Here is a 20,071-nt window from a genome sequence, read left to right as displayed (position 1 = left end):
ACATGAGCTGATATGTTGTCTTAAGATGTCCGCGGTGGACTCTTTCATGAATCTGTAATCAGTACCTATACTTGTTGGCAAGTAAATAATTCTATTTTTAATGATTTTTAGGAAAACATTCTCTCTGTTTAAAAAATTTTCTTTGTGACCTTTTCTCCATAAAGAAGGGAGGATTATCTAAGCCAGTGGTTCTTAAACTTTAGCATGCATGAACATCAGCTGTGAAAATGCAGATTATTAGGGCCCACCCCAGAGTTTCTGATTCAGTAGGTATGTGGTGGGGCCTGAGAATGTGGATTTCTAACAAGATCTTAGGTCTCATTGATGCTGCTGGTCCAGGCATCACACTCTGAGAAACATTAACTTAAGCAAAGATGAACTTAAGTTTAGCTGCTAACCAAATCATGACAATTTTTAAAGTGGTAAACTCTGAATGAATTAGTGTAAATGTACAGAAGTTTATCACAGCATATAATTTTTTTCCTCGAGCTTTCTTTTTTAAAAAAAGTAAAATTTTTTGTTTTATCTTGATTAACCAATTTCTTTAATATCCCCAAGTCATCCTTACTCTGTTTTTAGTTTTGCTTTTTATTAACTCTAGGTCCATTTTCTCAAAGTGTGATCTGGGAGTGTCTGTGAAGTCAAAAATATTTTCATAGTAATATAAAGATGTTATTGCCTTTTTCACTTTCATTCTTTCACAAATGTAAAGTGGAATATCCCAGAAACTAAATGATGTGTGATGTTGTAATTGTTTTCATGGCTCATACAATGTGTGAAGCAAATATGAGAGTCTAGCTGTCTTCCATAAAGCCAGTATTAAAAATATTTGCAAAAAAATGTAACAGTCCCACTCTTCTGATTAATTTTTTGTTTTGTAAAATGCATTAATTTTTTGTTAAATTGTTATTTATAGTGACACAATAGAGTTATTGTTATTTAAAAGTAAATATTTTTAAATGTTCTCACTTTTAATTTCTAATGCAACAAATATTAATAGCTATAACCTACATGAACAAAATGTTTTTGAGATCCTCAACAACTTTTAAGAGTAGAAAGGGGTCCTGAGAATCAAAAAGTTTGAGAACGACAATTCAGAGTTTTTAGAAGTGATATTTTATTCAGCATTTTACTTTAAAAGTAACCCAGACTCTTTATCTTATTGTGAAAAATCTGAATTGTGTACACATAGGATGCAAAGATGATACATTCTAATTTGTTCCTGAATTACTTACCTTGTGAAGAAGAAAGCATGAATCCCTCAGACATGAAAAGGACTTTCCAGCCAGCCTTCAAAATTCACAATCTTCTGGCTCTGATGACAAGATTTATCACATGCCAGGTAATTTAAAAATGCATATTTTTATTGAGTGGGGGAGAAATCCTGAGGTTGGACTTAAACCAAAAGAGGCAGTGTGAGATGACAGAATTAAGTTATGAAATAAAATAATGGAAGACAAAATAGACACCCTTAAACCAATCAATTAGCCTTTTCTTCCTCCTACTGTTTCTTTCTGTTTATCTTTCTTCAACACCTAAACCCCTCAAGTATATAGTATGGTAACATAGGATAAAAAATAAAGACTCCCAGTGACACCCTTCATTTAGTACTTCCCATTTTCAGGAAAGCTCTTTCAGAGCAGTAGTCTTACACTGTGGGTCATTCTGCTCCTAGGGATAAGTGATTGTTCACATTAATGAGCTGTTACCCAATCTAAAAATATTGCTTTGGGCCAAGGAGAAGGACAGTGTGGAGCTATGTACATTAATAGAATGAAAAATGAAGTAAGTGCCAAGTGAGTTCGAATCCTGACTTCACCATTTCCTGGCTGTTCTGTGACGGCCAAGTAACTTTACCTTCGTTTCCTCAAGTAATTAGGGGAAATGATACCTGCCGCTGCCCTGGGAGCTAAAGAGCACTACATTTAATGAGAATACATTAAAGAATATGACATTTGATAGTTTCTCAAATTAACTAGCTCTCTTCTTTCCACTTCTATTGCATTTCTTTGATCTTAAGTGCATTCATCTAAGCCAAAGTTTGATGGCATAGGTTTGTGATGTTCCTGCTCCAACACAAACCTTATTTCCATTTTGACTTAGCTAAAATGTGTTGAACACTAGCATTTACTGAATGCTAGACATGGAGCTAAGCGTTTTATGCAGAGATCACAAAGTAGTGGCCCACAGACTCCATCTACCTAAAGTTGTGTTTTTAAATACTGGAATTTGTGACACAGCCTCTTCTTGGCTGCAAACCTTTTCACCGTTCCTGGCTTTCAAACATATGCCCATTCACCGTATTTACTTGGTTTTCTCCCATCTCACTGGCAGTGGCTGTTCTTTCTCTGTCATATTTGCTGGCTGCTTCTCCTCTACCAGACCTCTCAGTAATGAAGTATAGATCTTCTTAGTACCAATATTATGTTTGCTTGTTCTGTCTCCCACCCGACTAGGACATAAACCTTCAAGATTAGAGACTTGGTATGTTGTATGTTCTGTATGCTTAATACAGGTTAAGCTCCTAATAGGCAAGTATTTGCTGACTTCCCAACCTGTCCTCGAAGCCATTTAAGTTTACTGTTTCTGCTTTTCATGGATTAGCTCTAACACCATTCTTTATATTTATTTTCAGGCTTTAAAAAAAATATGGATAAACAAATCAAGGCTTAGAATTGTTGAGTTTCTTGTCCAAAGTCTGACATGTGATAAAGTGGCAGAGCTCAGGCAGAATCTCCCAGGCAGTCTGACTCCTATACATGCACTTTTCACTCTTAGATTATTTTGGTACAAGTACTCTCATTCTAGAATTTTAGTATTATTGAGGATGTCTGATTATTTTAGTGTCAGTTACAATAATTTATCTAGAATTTGAATTAGTTAACTGATTAGGTTAGGAAGGGATGTACGTATGAATACATGAGCATGTATAGTTATTATAAATGAGCATTAACATCCCATTGATTTTATTAATCTGTCCCCAAAACAATTTGTATACAAGTATAAATCTATATTAATTCTTTCCACACTAACCCTTTATTGGATGTCTCATGATGAGTAATTGAAGAATTGAGTTCAATATTATTTTACCTCCTTTGGTTTGGTCACTTATTTTGGGAGGGACATTTGTTTCATTTGTGTTTTTCCCTTCTTTCTTTTAGCTTTACTGAAAACATTTTAAACTAGCTTCTCAAACTGTTATCTTTAGGACATCAGCAATCTCGATGCTGAACATTTCAAAGAGAGTGAGAAAGTTAGTGATACAATGCTGCAAAAATTGAAGAGTTTCCATCTTAAAAAGAAAAATTTAGATGAAGAGGTACTGTATGAATTCTTCATTCTAAAAATTGTATCACCCGGGCTGGGCAGCTAGTTGGTTAGAACATTATCCCCATATGCCAAGATTGCCGGTTTGATCCTTGGTCAGAGTACATACAAGAATCAACCAATGAATGCATAAGTAAGCAGAACAACAAATCAACGTTTCTCTCTCTCTAAATTAAAAAAATTTTAAATAACAATGGTATCATTTTTAGTGAAAAAATAGTCAAAGTAAAAGGTAATATAAATGTATAAAGAGAATCCTAAAATTTGGATTTTTTTTTTTAGAAGAATTGTTTTTGTGCACCCCAGCTGGTATGGCTTAGTTGGTGGGGCACTGTCTTGCAAACCGAAAGGTCACCAGTTTGTTTCATGATCAGGGCACATGCTTGGGTGACAGAATCACTCCTGGAGCTTATAAAAGGCAACAGTCAATATTTCTCTCTCATATTGATGTTTCTCTCCCTTTATTTCTCCCTCCCTTCCCCTCTCTGTAAGAAATAAAAAATTAAATTAAATTAAAAAAGAATTGTTTTTGTGGACCAGATTAGCTTTACTATGGCTCTCACTAAGAAGATATATTGTGCAAAATTTGACTTGTATTATAATATAGGTCTGTATTAGAAAGTCTTGTTCATCTATCAAAAAAATTGGTATGATTATTTTTTCACTTTTGCATGGCACTACTGATTCTTGAAAAATACTGTATTTTGACATTTTTATAGTGATTACAAACTTTATTACTTGGAATAATGGATAAAGTGAAAACAAATCATTTTATTTCTTATGTGGAACAAGGGTAAGGAAGAAGCTCTTGAAATTTCTTCAATTATTCTTTTCTTGCTCTAGTGCTACAGAGAATAAAAAATAAAATTAAGAGAGTAAGTTAAACCCTGGCTGGTGTGGCTCACTTGGCTGGAGTGTTGTCCCATAAACCAAAAGGTTGCTAGTTCAATTCCTGGTCAGGGCACATGCCTGGGTTGTGGGTTCGGTCCCTGGCTGGGGCACATAAGAGAGGCAACTGATTAATGTTTCTCTCTCTCTCCCCCAACCCCATTCCCCCCTCTTTAAAATCAATAAGCATGTCCTCGAGTGAGGATTAAAAAAAAGAGAGAAAATTAGATAGGGATGGTGATAACAGAATGTTAACCTGTGCAGTTTTTAATCTGAGAGGAATACAAAAGTGACAAATTTATCTGGCTAAAGGAATAAAAACATATTTAAATCTGAAATCTTGGGTTATTATAACAAAGTTAGTTCTGTGCTATCAGGAAATTACTTCTGTGAACTGAGGGGAGAGCAAATGTGTTGCAGGTATTCTGGGGAAACTCTTTTGTCTCCTAGTTAACCTGTAGAGAGAAGGATCAAGAAATAAATAAACATGCACAAAAATTACTGGCTTCCACTTCTTAAACCAGTCTTCAAAAATAAGCTAAGTTGAGGGTTGGAGCAGGATGGTACAAAAATATGATTTGAAATATTTATGCTCTTTTGGTAAATTTCTGTGTAATTCCTGAAATATTGGCAAATGAGATTATATGATGTCTGTGACTTGATTTGGTGAAGGCCATGGAGAAAAAATGAAGTGGCTGGAAATATAAATGATACGAGATTGGCCATTAGCTATTAATAGTTGAAGCTGAATGATAGTTACATGGTGGTTCATGAAAGTTTTTCTCTATTTTTAAAAAATATTGGAAATTGTTCATAATAAAAAATATTCTGTGCAGCACCCTTTATATCACTGATATTTGAATATTAAGATTTATTGTTATGCTGAAGGAACAAATAAGAAATCATTATAAATTGCATGTAGAAAAGTTGGTTAGTTTTTTTTTCTTTAAAGAAGAATTTTCATAGCCTGATTATAAAAACAATGGAATATTAGGATAAGCTCCCTGGAGATCCCAAGCCCAACTTCAAGTTCAGGGATTTGTGGGGACTCAGGGGACTCAGCATACAGTTTACTCGCAACTATGATGTATTATTGCAGTGAGAGGATACAGAGCAAAATCAGCAAAGGGAAAAGGTGCCAAAGAAACCAGTCAACCTTTCATCCTTTCCCAGTGGAGTCCCATAGGATTCGCTTCATTCCCCCAGCAGTGAGTTATGACAACACATGTGAAATATTGTCTGCCAGGGAGGCCCATTTGAGACCCAGTACCCAGAGTTTTTATTGGGGGCTGTTCACATAGGCACCTTCTCCCTAGCACGCACCAAAATTATAGACCCTCCAGGCGGAAAGAGGTATTCAGCATAAACCCCATTCTTTGTACAAATATGTTACGCATAATGAGCCATTCATATCAGGAAAGGATGGAAACACTCCCACAGCCGAAGTTCCCAGGTACAGTCGGAGGGCAGCCTGCCTAGCAGGCCTTTATAAGGACAGCATCCTCAGGCCTGCTGTGTGAACTCTCTTCTGGACAAAAGCCTGTAAAAGCAGTTTGTCTTTTGGAAGACCAGGAATTGGACTGTGCATGATTTAATGATTTTATTATAAATGTTTATAGAATGTAGTTTTATTTCCTCTCTTTCTCTGAAATATAAAATGCTTTTTTTTTCTTAGCTACAGAAACATAAAGACAGAATCACAACTTTTAGGGAGTTAATTGCTAATGAAAAAGCATTTCAAGATCAGGCTGTTGACGTGAGTTTAACCTTTACTATGTACTGTCTTTAAGATGCAAAAATATAATTTCAGGTGTTTATATTCTTTTGGTAAATTTATTTCAATCCTTCTAGTTCTAAGTTCTACACTTCTATTATTCTAGCCACTGAAAATTTCTTTGTTTCACTAATTATTTATTTTCAAATGCTCAAAGAAGTGTGAAAGTGAGTGAACATAAATATATTTAATCTCAGGTTACAGACTTCGATTCAAATGAAACCAAGAGTGTGAATTCAAATGAAGTCAGAGATGTACCTACCTTATTGGGAGCCAAACTGGATAAGTACCACAGTCTAAATGAAGAGCTTAATATCTTGGTAAGAAAAATTTTTTGTTGCTTTACTATCATTTTTACATATAACACCATTTTATTAACAAGTTGAAGAAATTTGCTTATTAAAGCAGTCACATATTGGCATTTTGGCAGTATTATTCACTTACAAAGTATAGAACTAAGCTTTGCATTTTCAGTTTTTGAAATTTTACATGTCCCCTCTGATTTCTGTGTAGACTAATTAGATTACTTTCTTTCAAAATGCAGAAATCAAAAGATATGTGCAATTTTTATTTTAAGATTTTATTTACTTATTTTTAGAGAGAAAGGAAGGGAAGGAGAGAGGGAGAGAAACATCAATGTGTGGTTGCCTCTCACATGCCCCCTACTGGGGACCTGGCCCACAACCCAAGCATGTGCCCTGACTGGGAATCAAACCTTTGGGTTCGCAGATGGCACTCAATGCACTGAGCCACACTAGCCAGGGCAGATATGTGTAATTTTTCATAGTGAATTAAGCATATTTACATTGTTGCATATGCAACCACCATTCTTATTGTGATAGCTGTTTACAACCACCATGATTAAGGGGTGCTTTGGGAAACACTACTCATAGTTTACTTTAGACAGCACCTAAAGAAAAGGGCATCACTGCAGAAAAGAAATGGTACTTACTTAACTTAGTGAAGGTGTTAGCTAATGGGATGGTAGAATCATTTTGCAGTATGTGAGTGTATCAAGTCAACAAATTGTATACCTTAAACTTACACAATGCTGTATGCCAATTGTATCTCAACAAAGCTGGAAAAAAATAAAGGCAGATAAACAGGAAAAATATGTTAGAAGAAAATGAAAATATGATATTGGTAGCTAGATAGCTACAGAGTTACAATCCAGTTGGATCCCAGTATGATGAAAAGGTGATTAATTAATGTAATTTATTTTAATAGCAGTTAATTAAAGAATCTATCATATTTCTAAATTACTAAAAATAAGTGTATATACTAATTTATAACATACCTGTTTATCTTTTTCAAATATAATTTCCATTTTATTTTTTTCCAGAGACTATTTCTTCAGTCCTTAGGATTCAGCTCCTTGCATGGGCTTTGGTGGAGGCTGTGGGCAGCATTGACAGGTCTGAGTCTGGGTGGGGGTGTTCGGTCCTTCTGGACTTCACAGGAACGACTCCCGACTACCTTGCTGTGAATAGCACATTCACACAGTAATGTAGCTTCCCATAGAGCTTGGGAAGCACATAGGCATTGAAGACACTCACTTCAGAAATGTCCCTAACAGTTGCTGCCTCTACTATGTTTCAAATGACGAGCTTCCTAATGGCCTTGTCCTTGGGCACTCATCGGGCTCAGCTGGTGCAGTGAATAGGCTGCACATGGACATAGCCTGTTTTAGCACACCATTGTTCCTTTTTTTTTGTCATCTTAGAAGAGAGTACCCATGAGAGCCCCATTCATCTTTAAAAGAAGAAAAAGTCCATTATTGTGAAGCCTTAAATGTTTCTTCTTTTCTAATTCATTAATTTTTTTCATTAAAAAGTAATTGACTTCCCACAAAAGGTTAAGGAACACTAGTCACTAGGGAGATAGGAAGCTAAATCAAACATAGCTCCTGCTTCTAAGGAATCTAGAAAAAAAGACAAAATACATAAATAATTATTTACAAAGAGTAAAGGGAAAGTTTCTTAAAAAGAGATACAGTGATAAGCATTTAAGAGAGGTGATGTCTGTAGAAGGATGAGTTCAGAGAAACAGATGACATCCAAGTGGGAGAATCATGGGAAATTTTGTGAAGGGAATTGGGCCTTGAAGATTGGTAAAATTTGAGCATAGGCATGCAATATGAGAGCAACTCAATAAATTCTGTCATTCATTAGCAGTTTTATGCTTCAGACACAAAAGATGATGAGAGCGGGCCTTAATCTTCCCAGCATTGGGAAGCTGGAATGAGGAAAAAAACATAAATAGGAGCATGTCAGACATACTATCACTTTAAAAATCTTGCTACAGTCTTTCTTGTACAAACTGTATCTCAGAGAAACCAAATAATTGAGGAGGGAGAGTTCTTGATTGAAAAATGTAAGCTATTAAAAACAGAGGAAAAGATACATTCATAAAATTACATTTTGCATCTGTGAATAAAACAAGGAAATGAGGCAACTATAATGGCTGCTAAAACCTTTAAGTTTAAGACTGATAGGGAGCAGTTAATGAATGGGTCAGACTAATAAACATCTGAGTCCACTGATCAATCTCAACACCACTAGAGGTGAGACAAGCAGACCCGAGTCCCCCATCATGAAGCAGGAGGACGCACACAGTGTCTTCGAAGTAGTCCCATCAAAAACAACTAGATCTGAAAGCAAGCTGCTAGACCTAATTACCAGTTGACAGTAGATAAAGAAACATTAAATGACATCATGAGAACGGATCCAGAATGTGAAAAATTATTATCAATAGACAACTGACATCAGAAAAGGGAGGGAGAAGAGAGGGATAACTCTTACAGATTAGAGACAAATCAACCAAATGCAGTATGTGAAACCTGTGTGTATCCTGATTTGAACAAACCCACTATAAAAAGATATTTGTGAGAAAATAGCAGAAAATCAAACACAGCCTGGGTAGTAGGTAATATTAAGAAATTATTGCCCCAGCTAGTTTGGCTCAGTGGATTGAACACTGGCCTGTAAACCAAAGGGTCACTGGTTCAATTCCCAGTTGGGGCACATACCTGAGTTGTGGGCCAGGTGCCCAGGAGGGGACTCTTGAGAGGCAACCACACATTGATGTTTCTCTCCCTTTCTTTCTCCCTCCCTTCCCCTCTCTCTAAAAATAAATAAATATAATCTTTAAAAGAAGAAATTACTAATTTTAATAGATGTGACAGTGGTATCATTGTGATTTTAAAAGCTCTCACCTGTTAGTGATACATATTGAAATCACTAATCACAGAAATGAGATTACTGCTTTTTAAGCTATAAATATGCACATGAATTTCCAAAAGAGTTGAACTTCATCTTGCAGATATCAGTGTGTCAGTGATACTGTTTTACCAAAATTGCCAATAGTAATATCACTTGAAATTTTTGTAAACAATTGCTCTTTTAATTTATACCTGTAATAAGATGGAACATTCCATTCCATTCATTGGAATGTAATGAATACATTCAATACATTGTTTTTACTAATCATATCTGTGGTACAGTCTCATCTGCAGATTTTAGCAATTCTCATTTAACACAGATTTTAACAGATGCACTATATTTTCAAATAAGAATTGTGACAGAATAAATGACATCCACTATGTGCAGACTCCAGACAGCCTTCCAAGACAAAGTGGTTTAAATCTGTAGAGTACATATTCCTGGGTCCACTACCCATGTAAAGATTTTCTGCTTTTTCCTCAATTTATCTTGTGCTCAAATCTGATTTCTTCTACCTTCACTTAGGTATGGTCAATGACTTGAGAGGGGTGGGAAGGGAAAGGGAAAGGTGTCTGCATGAAAGCTGAGATCATCACTGGAGGCAAAAGAGGATGGAAAAATCAAAGGACTAAACATGGCCAAAAACTATGCGTGAGTTTCATGCTAAAAACCTAGACGGGAAGCCCCAAGAATCATGGACCAAACAGGAGGTTGAGGTGCGGGTGTGGGGTCACCAGGCACAGTATCTATGGATCTAGGAATTTAGGGCCAGGTAGAGTATTGCCAAGTGGAGAAGTCTCACCTGTGTGAACTGTATGGTGAATGGGAAGGTCTAGGGCAGAACAAAGCTTTGGAGTGCTGCTCCTCACCTGATAGATGTAAGTCATCTATTTTACTTACAAGGGTCTTTAAACATAGAAAGTCACTTTACTAACCTTTAGTTTCTCTTTATTCACGTCTGCTTTCTTTGGCGGAGACTTTGAGTGGGTTCAGGTTTCCTAGCATTCAGCTCTGAAGCCTTATAACATCTCTGAGACATCAAGGATAAGACACCACATTAAAGGACAAGTTTCATTAATATTAGCCAAATATCCATGTTCAGTGTTATCTCATAGTATATTCCTTTACAAAAGAAAAATGTTGCCTCCACCTTTAAATCATTGCATAAATATTATTTTACATATTAAAGGTACTCTTTTGTATACTTTTATAAAAATATTTTAGATTTTTCAGTGATTTCACTTTAATAAACTGTCTTCCAAACTTTTCTATTTTGAAGTTTTTTTTAATTTCTTTTTTTAAATTTTAATTTATTTTTTCAAATACATTTGTCTCTGCCTCCCCCCACCACTTTCCCTTGCCCCCTCCCTTCTTCCCTCCCTCAGCTCTTCCCCTTTGGTTTTGTCCATGAGTCATTGCTATATGTTCCTTGACTTTCCCCTTCCCTTCCTTTTCCCCGCCCCACTCCCTCCTTCCCTCTTGTCTCTGTTGATTTCTTTTCCTTTCAGTGTTGCTGGTCTTATTTTCCTTGCATCTTTGTATTGTTGGTTAGGTTCTGCTTATAGGTGAGATCATATGGTATTTGTCTTTCGCTCCCTGGCTTATTGAAATATTTTTTTAAACTTTAAAAAACTGAGCTTTTAATGAAAAGATGAGCCACAAACTGGGAGAAAATATTTGCAAGTCATGGATCTGTTAAAGAACTTGTACCAAGAATATGTAAAGAACCCTCAAACTCTATTACAATAAGAAAATAATCAACCCAATTAGACTAGTGGGAAAACATAACAAGAATGAAATATTGCCATTCGTGGCAGCATGGATTATTATGCTAAAGCGTATTATGCTAAAGAGTATTATGCTAAAGGGTATTATGCTAAGTAAGTCAGAGAAAGACAAATACCATATGATTTCATCTACACATGGAATCTAAAGAACAATATGAACAAAACAGAAAGAGACAAAGAACAGACTAATGATTGCCAGGAGAGGAGGGTTTGGGGACTGGGTGAAAATAGTGAAGGGATTAGGAAGTACAGATTGGTAGTCACAAAATAGTCATGGGGATGTAAAGTACAGCATAAGTAAGAGTCAATAATATTGCAATAACTTTGTATAGTGTTAGATGGGGGTACTGGAAGTATTAAGGGAACATTTTGTAAAGTATATCATTGTCTAACCACTATATTTTATACCTACATTTTACTTCGTCATCATTAAGACGTAAATTAAAACCATGATGAATACCATTACACACCCATTAGAATGTATATTTAAAAGACTGAACAGAAGACATTAAGGAAAGACACTGAAGCAGATGCAAATAAGTGGAAAGATAATTGATGCTCATGGATTAGAAGAATTAATATTGTTAAAATGTCCATACTGTCCAAAGCAGTCTATGGATTCAATGTAATATCTATGAAAATTCCCATGGCATTTTTCACAGATATGGGACAAACAAACCTATAATTTGTATGGAACACAAAAGACCCCAAATAGCCAAAACATTCTGGAGAAAGAGGGAAAAAAACTGAAGACATCATGATCTCTGATTTCAAACTCTGTTACAATGCTATAGTAATTAAAACAATATGATAATGGTATAAAAAGAAACACGTAGATCCATGGAATAGAAGAGAGAGCCCAGAAATAAATCCACACATATCTGGTCAATAAGTTTACAACAAAAGGAGAAAAGGACTGTATCTTTAATAAATAGTGTTGGGAAAATTAGACAGCCACATGCTAAAGAATGAAACGAGACCACTATCTTTCTTATACCAATCACAAAAATCAACTCAAAATGGACTGAAGTCTTTAACATAATATCTGAAAACATAAACCTTCTGAAGGGTCTGGGTGGAGGGAGGCGAAGGGGAAAAACTGGGACAACTTAGTAGCATAAACAATAAAATATTCCTAAAAACTTCTAGAAGAAAACGTGGGCAGTAAATTCTTTGACGTGGGTCTTGGTGACAATTTTTTAAACCTGAAACCAAAAGTAAAAGCAACAAAGGAAATAAAAAGTGGGACTACATCAAATTAAAAAGCTTCTGCACAGAAAAGGAAATCAACAGAACAAAAAGGCAACCTACTGAATGAGAGAAAATATTTGCAAATCATATATCTGATAACGGGTTAATATCTGAAATATATGAGAAACTCATACAACTCAAAGCAAAAACAAATTCTGTTAAAATTGAGCAGAATATCTGAATAGATACTTTCCAAATAAGACATACAGATGGCCAACAGGTACATGAAAAGATGCTCAACATCACTAATCATCGGAGAAATGCAAATCAAAACTACAGAGAAATTACCTCACACCTGTTAGAATGGCTGTTATCAAAATGACAGAAAATTACACATATTGACAAGGATGTGGAGAAAAGGGAACCCTTGTGCACTGTTGGTGGGAATGTAAATTGGTGCAGCCACCATGGAAAACAGTATGAAGATTCCTCAAAAATTAAATAGAATGACTATATGATCCACAAGGTCATTGCGCTAAGTGAAATAAGTCAGAAAAAGATCAATATCATACTATTTATCTTATATGTGGAATAAAAAAAAAACCCCACCAAAAAACAGCAACAACAAAACCAATCTCAGATACAGAGAAACGGTTGTTGGCGATTGCAGGGAGGGGTGAAAGGGGAGGGGAGTGGGAGAAATTAATGAAGGTGGTCAAAAGATATGTGTGTGTGTGTGTGTGTGTGTGTGTGTGTATTTAAAAAAAGATGGGACAAACATTTCTGGGATTTGGGGAGGTGGGAAAACTATGAAGGGGGCATAGTTCAGGAATGAGAAGCTAAGAGGGTGAATGACAAACATCACAGTTTGATCAGTCAGTGGAACCCATGAGGGTGTAGAAGAAGATGTTAACTTGGGAGTTGAGGGGAAAGCAAGCGCTCCAGTTGAGTGAAAGCTGGGAGGAAATGTTTGGGGGACTAGCCCAATAGCCCAATAGAATCCAGACCCTGGAGGAGGGTGTGAGAGTTCCTCTCTAGCTTCAACACCATGGATTCTTATGCCATGGATTCATCTCTTGATCTGGGGAAAAAAAAAATACTGCTCATACTAGGGATTGGTGAGGAAGTGAAGTAATTGGAACTCTTATACACTGCTGGTGGGAATATAAAATGCTACAACCACTTTGGAAAACATTTGGGCAGTTTCTTAAAAAGTTAAAAATATACATACCATCATTCTATTCCTAGATATTTACCCAAGAGAATCAAAAGTATATGTTTATACAAAGACTTGCAAATGAAGGTTCCCAGCAGCATTGTTTAAAATAGCCAAAAACTGAAAGCAACTCAACTGTGTACAACAGATGAATGGATAAACCATACAATGATACACTTAGTAAAAAAAAAAATGAACTTCTTACACATAGGTAACCTAGATGAATCTCAAAATAATTATGCTGAGTGAAAAGAGCCAGCCATGAGTAAATGCTGTTTGGTTCCATTATATGAAACTCCAGGAAATACAAACGAATCAATGGTGACAGAAAGCAGATCAGCATTTTCCTGGGCTAGCATAGAGTGTGGGAGTCAAGAAAGAAAGGCAGGAGGGAGGGATTATCAAGAGGCAGGAGGACACTTTGGTGGGAGGGGCTGTGGTGGATATGTTCACTATCTTGATTGTGGTGATGGTTTCATAGTTGTATACATATGTAAAAACTTATCAAGTTGTGCTCTTTAAATATGTGCAGTTTATTATATATGTGTTATACTCTCAAAGTAATGAAACTTAATACTCTTTAGAAGAAACTTAAAATTTTACATTTTCTCATTATAACCCAAAAACCAGTTTACAGAGCAATCTCTTTATCTCAAAAATAAATATTCTTTAAGATATATTTTGCTATTCTTTCTTTAATCTGAGGTTAGCAAATAAATATTCATTCGAGGACTTATAAGAATTACTTTAATCTGGAAAACCATGAAAGAAATTCAAAATATTCCATGAAGTTTATAATGAAAAAGTGAGGAGAAATTCCATATTGCTTCAGTAAAACATCATGCGTTATGTGAAGCTGAGTGGAAATCTACACTCCAGGAGTGAGATGAAATGCAAAGGAACAGAATAGAAAAGGCTTTATGCTAATGGTTGATAAATATTTTCTACTTCTAGACATATCCTTCAAAAATCTTTGAAATTCTCTTCACCTTGGTTTCATCTGTTAAATTGAGGTGATAATGTCTGCACTCCCTACTTTAAATAATGTGTGCAATCAGTTGAATAAGACTGCTGATCTGAAATTGTCCCATTAACTCATTTACATAAGAAAGAAAAAACAAGTTAGTTGCTATTTCTGCAGAAAATTTGTTAGCCTTTGCTTCCTGGGGAAATGTAAGTATTTTTAAAACATTAGAAGATTGATGGCCATTCTTAACATTATTTAATGGGAATATTTCTGTTGTTTTTCTTCTGTAATTTCTTTGAAAATTAAGGTAACTGCTAAGGGAACTTGTAAATACCCTTTCCTGATCATTAATCCTAGATGTCACTTTTAAAATATCATATTTAATTTTTAATGGTTTTTCTGAAAATAAAAATTCAACCATAGGTCAGAATATGACATACATTGAGCTGAACCTTTTTTAAAACTGGCAGTCATTTATGTAAGTGAGAGTATTTATCACAGATGAAAATGCATTGTTAAGCACAACAACAGTGTTTTAGTCAGAAGCAAATAAGTCTTTACATTGGTTACATATGGAGAGAAGGTAGGGAAGAGTTGGGGGCTAATAAATATCTGCATTCACCAACAAGTGTTTAATTTTTTGCAAAGCTGTTTCAGAGTGTTAAATAAGAGAAAAGCTGAAACATAATTTCTGCTTATCTATTCTAAATGCAATCTAACTAGTATCTGGTTCTTAGCATCTTTTTTCTTTTAACTTTATTAAAGTGACTGCAGTGAAACAGGTTAATAAAATTATATAGATTTAAAGTGCACAATTCTATATAATACATCATCTGTAGATTGCATTGTGTGTTCACTAGCCAAAGTCAAATCTGCTTTTGTTACCCTATATTTGACTCCCTTTGGCATTTTCTACCTCCCCACCTCCCCCCTTTCCCTCTGGCAGCCACCATACTGCTGTCTGTGTCAGTTCACAGCATCTCTTGATTCACCTACAGTACAACTCAGTTTGAGAGAATATTGGAATAAAGTATAGCTCACAGTTCTCACTTGGTCTTAGCATTCATTCTTTCATGGCTGTTTCCAGGTTTATATTTTTACTTATGCTTCTCCATAGATTGCAAAACTGGGAAATCTTCTAGAGTCAAAAGAAGACCACTGCACCAGACTCGTTAAAGAAAATGACAAGTATCAAAGACATTTAGGCAATTTAATAAATAAGGTACAAATTTTCTTACAGAAATTTGTCTTTTGAAAACTATGCCAAATATTAAAATAATAGAATTTTGGAGCTAAAAAAGATCTGAGGGAATGATACAACACATTTATATAGATTTTCTTTTACTTCCTAATGATGTTATAAAAAGTCCCCATTAGCCTTTTGGCTGAAAGTTAGCAAAAGGAAATTGTGTGTATCTATCCTTCTGCTGTCAGCAACTTCAGGTTTTAATATTGCTACTTCATTTTGAGGGTAATTTTAAATTTTGCCAACTCAGTGTTCTAGTTTGCCTTTCAGAAACCGTTAACATATGGAAGCAACCCAAGTGGCCATCAATAAATGGGTGGATTGAAAAGCTGTGGTACATATGTACAGTGGAATGTTACTTGGCAATAAAAATGAATGAAATTTTACCTTCTGTGACAACATGGATGGACCGAGACAATATTATGCTAAGTGAAATAAGTCAGTCAGAGAAAAGATAAATACTGTATGATTTCACTTATTTGTGGAATCTAAAGAATAATATAAATGAACAAACAAAAAAGAAACAGACTCATAGATACAAAGGACAGACTGATGGTTGCCAGAGGGGAAGAAGGTTGGGGAACTAGGTGAAGAAAGGTAAAAGGATAGAGAACAGATTGGTAGTTACAAAATAGTCATAGGGGTGTAAAGTAGAGCATAGAAAATAAAGTCACTAGTATTGTAATAACTATGTATGGTGCCAAGTGGGCACGAGAAATATTGGGGAAACACTTTGTATGTAAAGTATATAATTGTTTAACCACTATACTTTACAACTGAAATTAATAAAAAAAAACATTGAATGTAAAAAATGTGACTTTTCCTTTACATGATTCTATATTTTAAAAACTTTACAATATGATCTAGTAACTCTATTCTTATGTATATATCCAAGATAAATGAAAACATATTTCCACACAAAAACTGTACACAAATGTTTATAACAGCATTATTCATAATTGACAAAAAGTGGAAATAATTCAAATATCTATCAAATGATGACTGTATAAATGATATGTGGCATATCCATATGTGGAATATTTTTTGGCAATAAAAGGAAATGAAATACTGATATGCGCTACAACAGAGAGGATCTTTGAAAACATCATGCTATGATATGAAAGAAGCCAGTCACATATATGATTCCATTTATCTGAACAATCCAGAATGGACATATCTGTGACAGAAAGTAGATGAGTGGTTGCCCAGGACTAGGGGTATGGAGAGAGTGGGGAGTGACAGCTAAGAGATACGAGGTTTCTTTTTGGGGTAATGAGAATGTCTTAGACTTGATTGTGGTGATGAATGCACATATCTGTGAATACACGAAAAGCCATTGAACTGTATGTTTTAAGTAGTCATAGACTATATGACTAGCATATAGTCAACTGTATGCTATGTGAATTATATCTTAATAGATTGTTAATAATTTTTTAAAACTGCATAAACTTTAACCAAATGGACTATATCTCTTAGTTGATATGTACACCACTTCTCTGAAAGACAACTGGATCATAATTGATTCACTACAGTTGTCCACTTTTTTGACACTTAATTTTCTGCATGTTGAATAGACATACTATAATTCCATTTCTATTTCTGTTTTCAAAATATAAGGAAGATGTTTTGCCTATTGTAAAACTTTCATTGATGGGAGTCATTTAATTGAACTTCAACTTGTAGAGATTTTAAAAAGCAAAAAATAAATAAATAAAATTAAATAAAAATTCTAGAATTTATCCAAGAATAATTTGTTTATCTTATTTTTTCAAGATTACATCTTATGAAGAAATTATTGAATGTGCTGATCAACGGCTCAAGAGATCTCACTCCCAGATTGCACAGTAAGTTGAAAATTCTTAGCTTTTAATTTTGTAAACATTTATTGATATTTTATTTTGCTCTCTGGCTTGTTAAATTCATTTTTTTCTTAGACTCCTAGAAAGAAGAAAAATGTGAAGTTTTATAAATTAAGACCATTCTTCAATAATATAGATAGTCTGCTGAATATCTGGACTAATTGAATCACCAGATTTTCATCTTCCTTTCTCAGAGTTGCCTTTGATTTCTGGGAAGAGGGGCAGGAGGTAAAGGGATCAGTGAGAAACATCCAAAAATTTTGGAAGATATTGCTATAGTATTCAAGTAAAATAACCTTGAAGTGCTTAGGATTTATTCACAAGAAGTTTTTCAAAGTATATCAAATGAAATATATATACATATATCAAGTACCGAATAAATTTTCTCATTAGAATGAGATATAGCTTGAAACACTCCCAAATTGGTGTTTTTAAATTCTGCGCAGTTTTGACACTTCTTCATTATCCTCATTTCTCATATGCTTCTTCCTTCATCCTTTTTCCAATTTTATTTACACTGTACTGGCTATCTCTGAAGCTTAAGCTCCACCCCCTCCACCACCAATATGAACTTTCTGTAGGGCTAACTCATCACAACCTAATTGAAAAACTGTATAGGTATTTATACTTCGGTAAGTTTGCTTTTGTTTTTCACCATTGTTTCTAAGCAGAATGAATGATTTAAAAAAACCAATTTTCTCACTTTTCAGACTGATGCAGGCAAGTTTTAAATTTGGTGAGGGGAAAAAGACATTGTTGTACACTCAAGAGAATTAAATTAGACCCTCCCTTAGTTTAGAGCTAAGTAAACAGCCCAATCACTATGGTCTAGTGAAATATAAAAGTAAAAAAATAACCTAATATTTTAAAAACAATATCAAACTATTACTTTGGCTATATTGCTTTGTCCCAGTTATTTTTACAATTCAAAAAAATTTAAAATTGTATTTTAGCTGAGTAGTTGATATGGTTTGTGTTCAAGAAGAAAGCTGGCATCTGAATTCTATAAACATTATTAAAAAGGTTGTCACCTGTAGTTGCTTGTTAGAATTGCCTTGAATGCTTCTTTAAAAATATCCAGTACCCAGCCTCTACTCCCAGATCAAATAAGCTAAAATGCCTGGTAGAACTGGGCATAAGTATATTTCAGAAGCTATCCAAATGACTTTAATGTCTGGACAGGTCATGAACCACTGCCAGATATCACCTGAGTTCATTCACTTTAAGTAATCAGGATTGTCATGTTTTAAAATCAAATATAGTCTGTTATATCCATAGATAACAGTATTTTATTTTAATTATAGTGAATTAGTTTTGATTTCCTTAAAAGGTATATGCTGCTTCAAAAATTAACAAATATATGCATCATCAGAGCAATATTTCTTTAAATTGGTGCTAGTCTGTTCTGCTAAAATTTAGCAGTGTTTGAGGTATCGTCAAATACATTCAAAGGCTATACTCTAAGTTTTCAATTCATATGCCTGGGATTTCTTTAAAGTAATTTTTAATTTTTCAATGGCAGTTGATGTACAATACTATATTATTTCCAGGTGTACAACCCAGTAATTAGACATTTATGTAATTTATGAAGCAATTACCCCGATAAATCTAGTATCCCCATCAGGCACCATACATACTTATTATAATACTATTGACTATATTCCCTATCCTGTGCTTTACATCCTCATGACTATTCTGTAACTACCAATTTGTACTTCTTAATCTCTTCACCTTTTTCACCCAGTCCACCAACACCCTTCCCCTCCAGCAACTGTCAAAAATGTTCTCTGTATCTGTGAGTCTGTTTCTGTTCTGCTTGTTTATTTTATTCTTTAGATTCCACATAGAAGTGAAATTATCTGGCATTTGTCTTTGTCTGATTTATTTCACTCAGCACAATACCACCTAGGTCCACTGAAGATTTTGTTCTTCTTTATGGATGAGTATTATTCCATTGTATATATTGGACCACTTCTTCTTTACCCATTTATCTATTAATGGACACTTAGGTTGCTTCCATATCTTGGCTATTGTAAATAACGCTTCAAGGAACATATGGAAGTATATGTCTTTTCAGTTTAGTGTTTTGAGTTCTTTTGGATAAATACCCAGAAATGGAATTGCTGGGTCCTTCTTTGTTTCTTGTTATAGCCTTTGTCTGGTATGAGTATTGCTATCCCAACTTTTAAACTTTTTATTTCCATTTTCATGAACTATCTTTTTCCATCCCTGTACTTTAAGTTTATGTGTCTTTGGATCTGAAGTGAGTCTTTTGTAGATAGCATATGTAAGGGTCTTGTTTTGTTGTCCATTTAGCCACTGTATGATCTTTTATTAAAGCATTTAATCCAACTGCATTTAAAGTAATTGTTGATAGATATGTATTTGTTACCATTTTATTATTCAAATTTTTAATCTCTCTCTTCTGCTTAAAGATGAACATTTCTTGTAATTCTGGTTTGGATGATGAACTCCTTCAGTTTTTTTCCTGCCTGGGGAGCTATTTATCTGTCTTTTGATTCTAAGTGATAGCCTCTCTGGTAGAGTAATCTTCATTATAGGTCCATGCTTTTCATCACTTTGAATACTTCTTGA

At 34.6% G+C, this 20,071-nt stretch overlaps 1 protein-coding gene and 1 pseudogene across 1 annotated transcript in view; one reads left to right on the top strand and one right to left on the bottom strand.

Annotated features, from left to right (window-relative positions):
* Positions 1-20,071, top strand: part of CAGE1 (cancer antigen 1) — a 50,308-nt gene that overhangs the window by 14,535 nt on the left and 15,702 nt on the right. Inside the window, exons 7-12 of the mRNA XM_054591998.1 lie at positions 1,193-1,342; positions 3,209-3,319; positions 5,891-5,971; positions 6,187-6,309; positions 15,489-15,593; positions 17,391-17,461. Coding sequence (XP_054447973.1) covers positions 1,193-1,342; positions 3,209-3,319; positions 5,891-5,971; positions 6,187-6,309; positions 15,489-15,593; positions 17,391-17,461 — 641 coding nt within the window. The remainder of the gene's footprint in view (positions 1-1,192; positions 1,343-3,208; positions 3,320-5,890; positions 5,972-6,186; positions 6,310-15,488; positions 15,594-17,390; positions 17,462-20,071) is intronic.
* On the bottom strand, positions 7,350-7,707 carry LOC129085744 (40S ribosomal protein S26-like; annotated as a pseudogene).

This window comes from Pteronotus mesoamericanus, unplaced genomic scaffold (genome assembly GCF_021234165.1).
Source record: "Pteronotus mesoamericanus isolate MK-2021 breed Mesoamerican mustached bat unplaced genomic scaffold, CSHL_Meso_final scaffold_31, whole genome shotgun sequence".
Classification (NCBI taxonomy): Eukaryota; Metazoa; Chordata; class Mammalia; order Chiroptera; family Mormoopidae; genus Pteronotus; species Pteronotus mesoamericanus.
The sequence above is the reverse complement of the archived record's forward strand: the minus strand, read 5'-3'. Positions and strand labels throughout refer to the sequence as shown.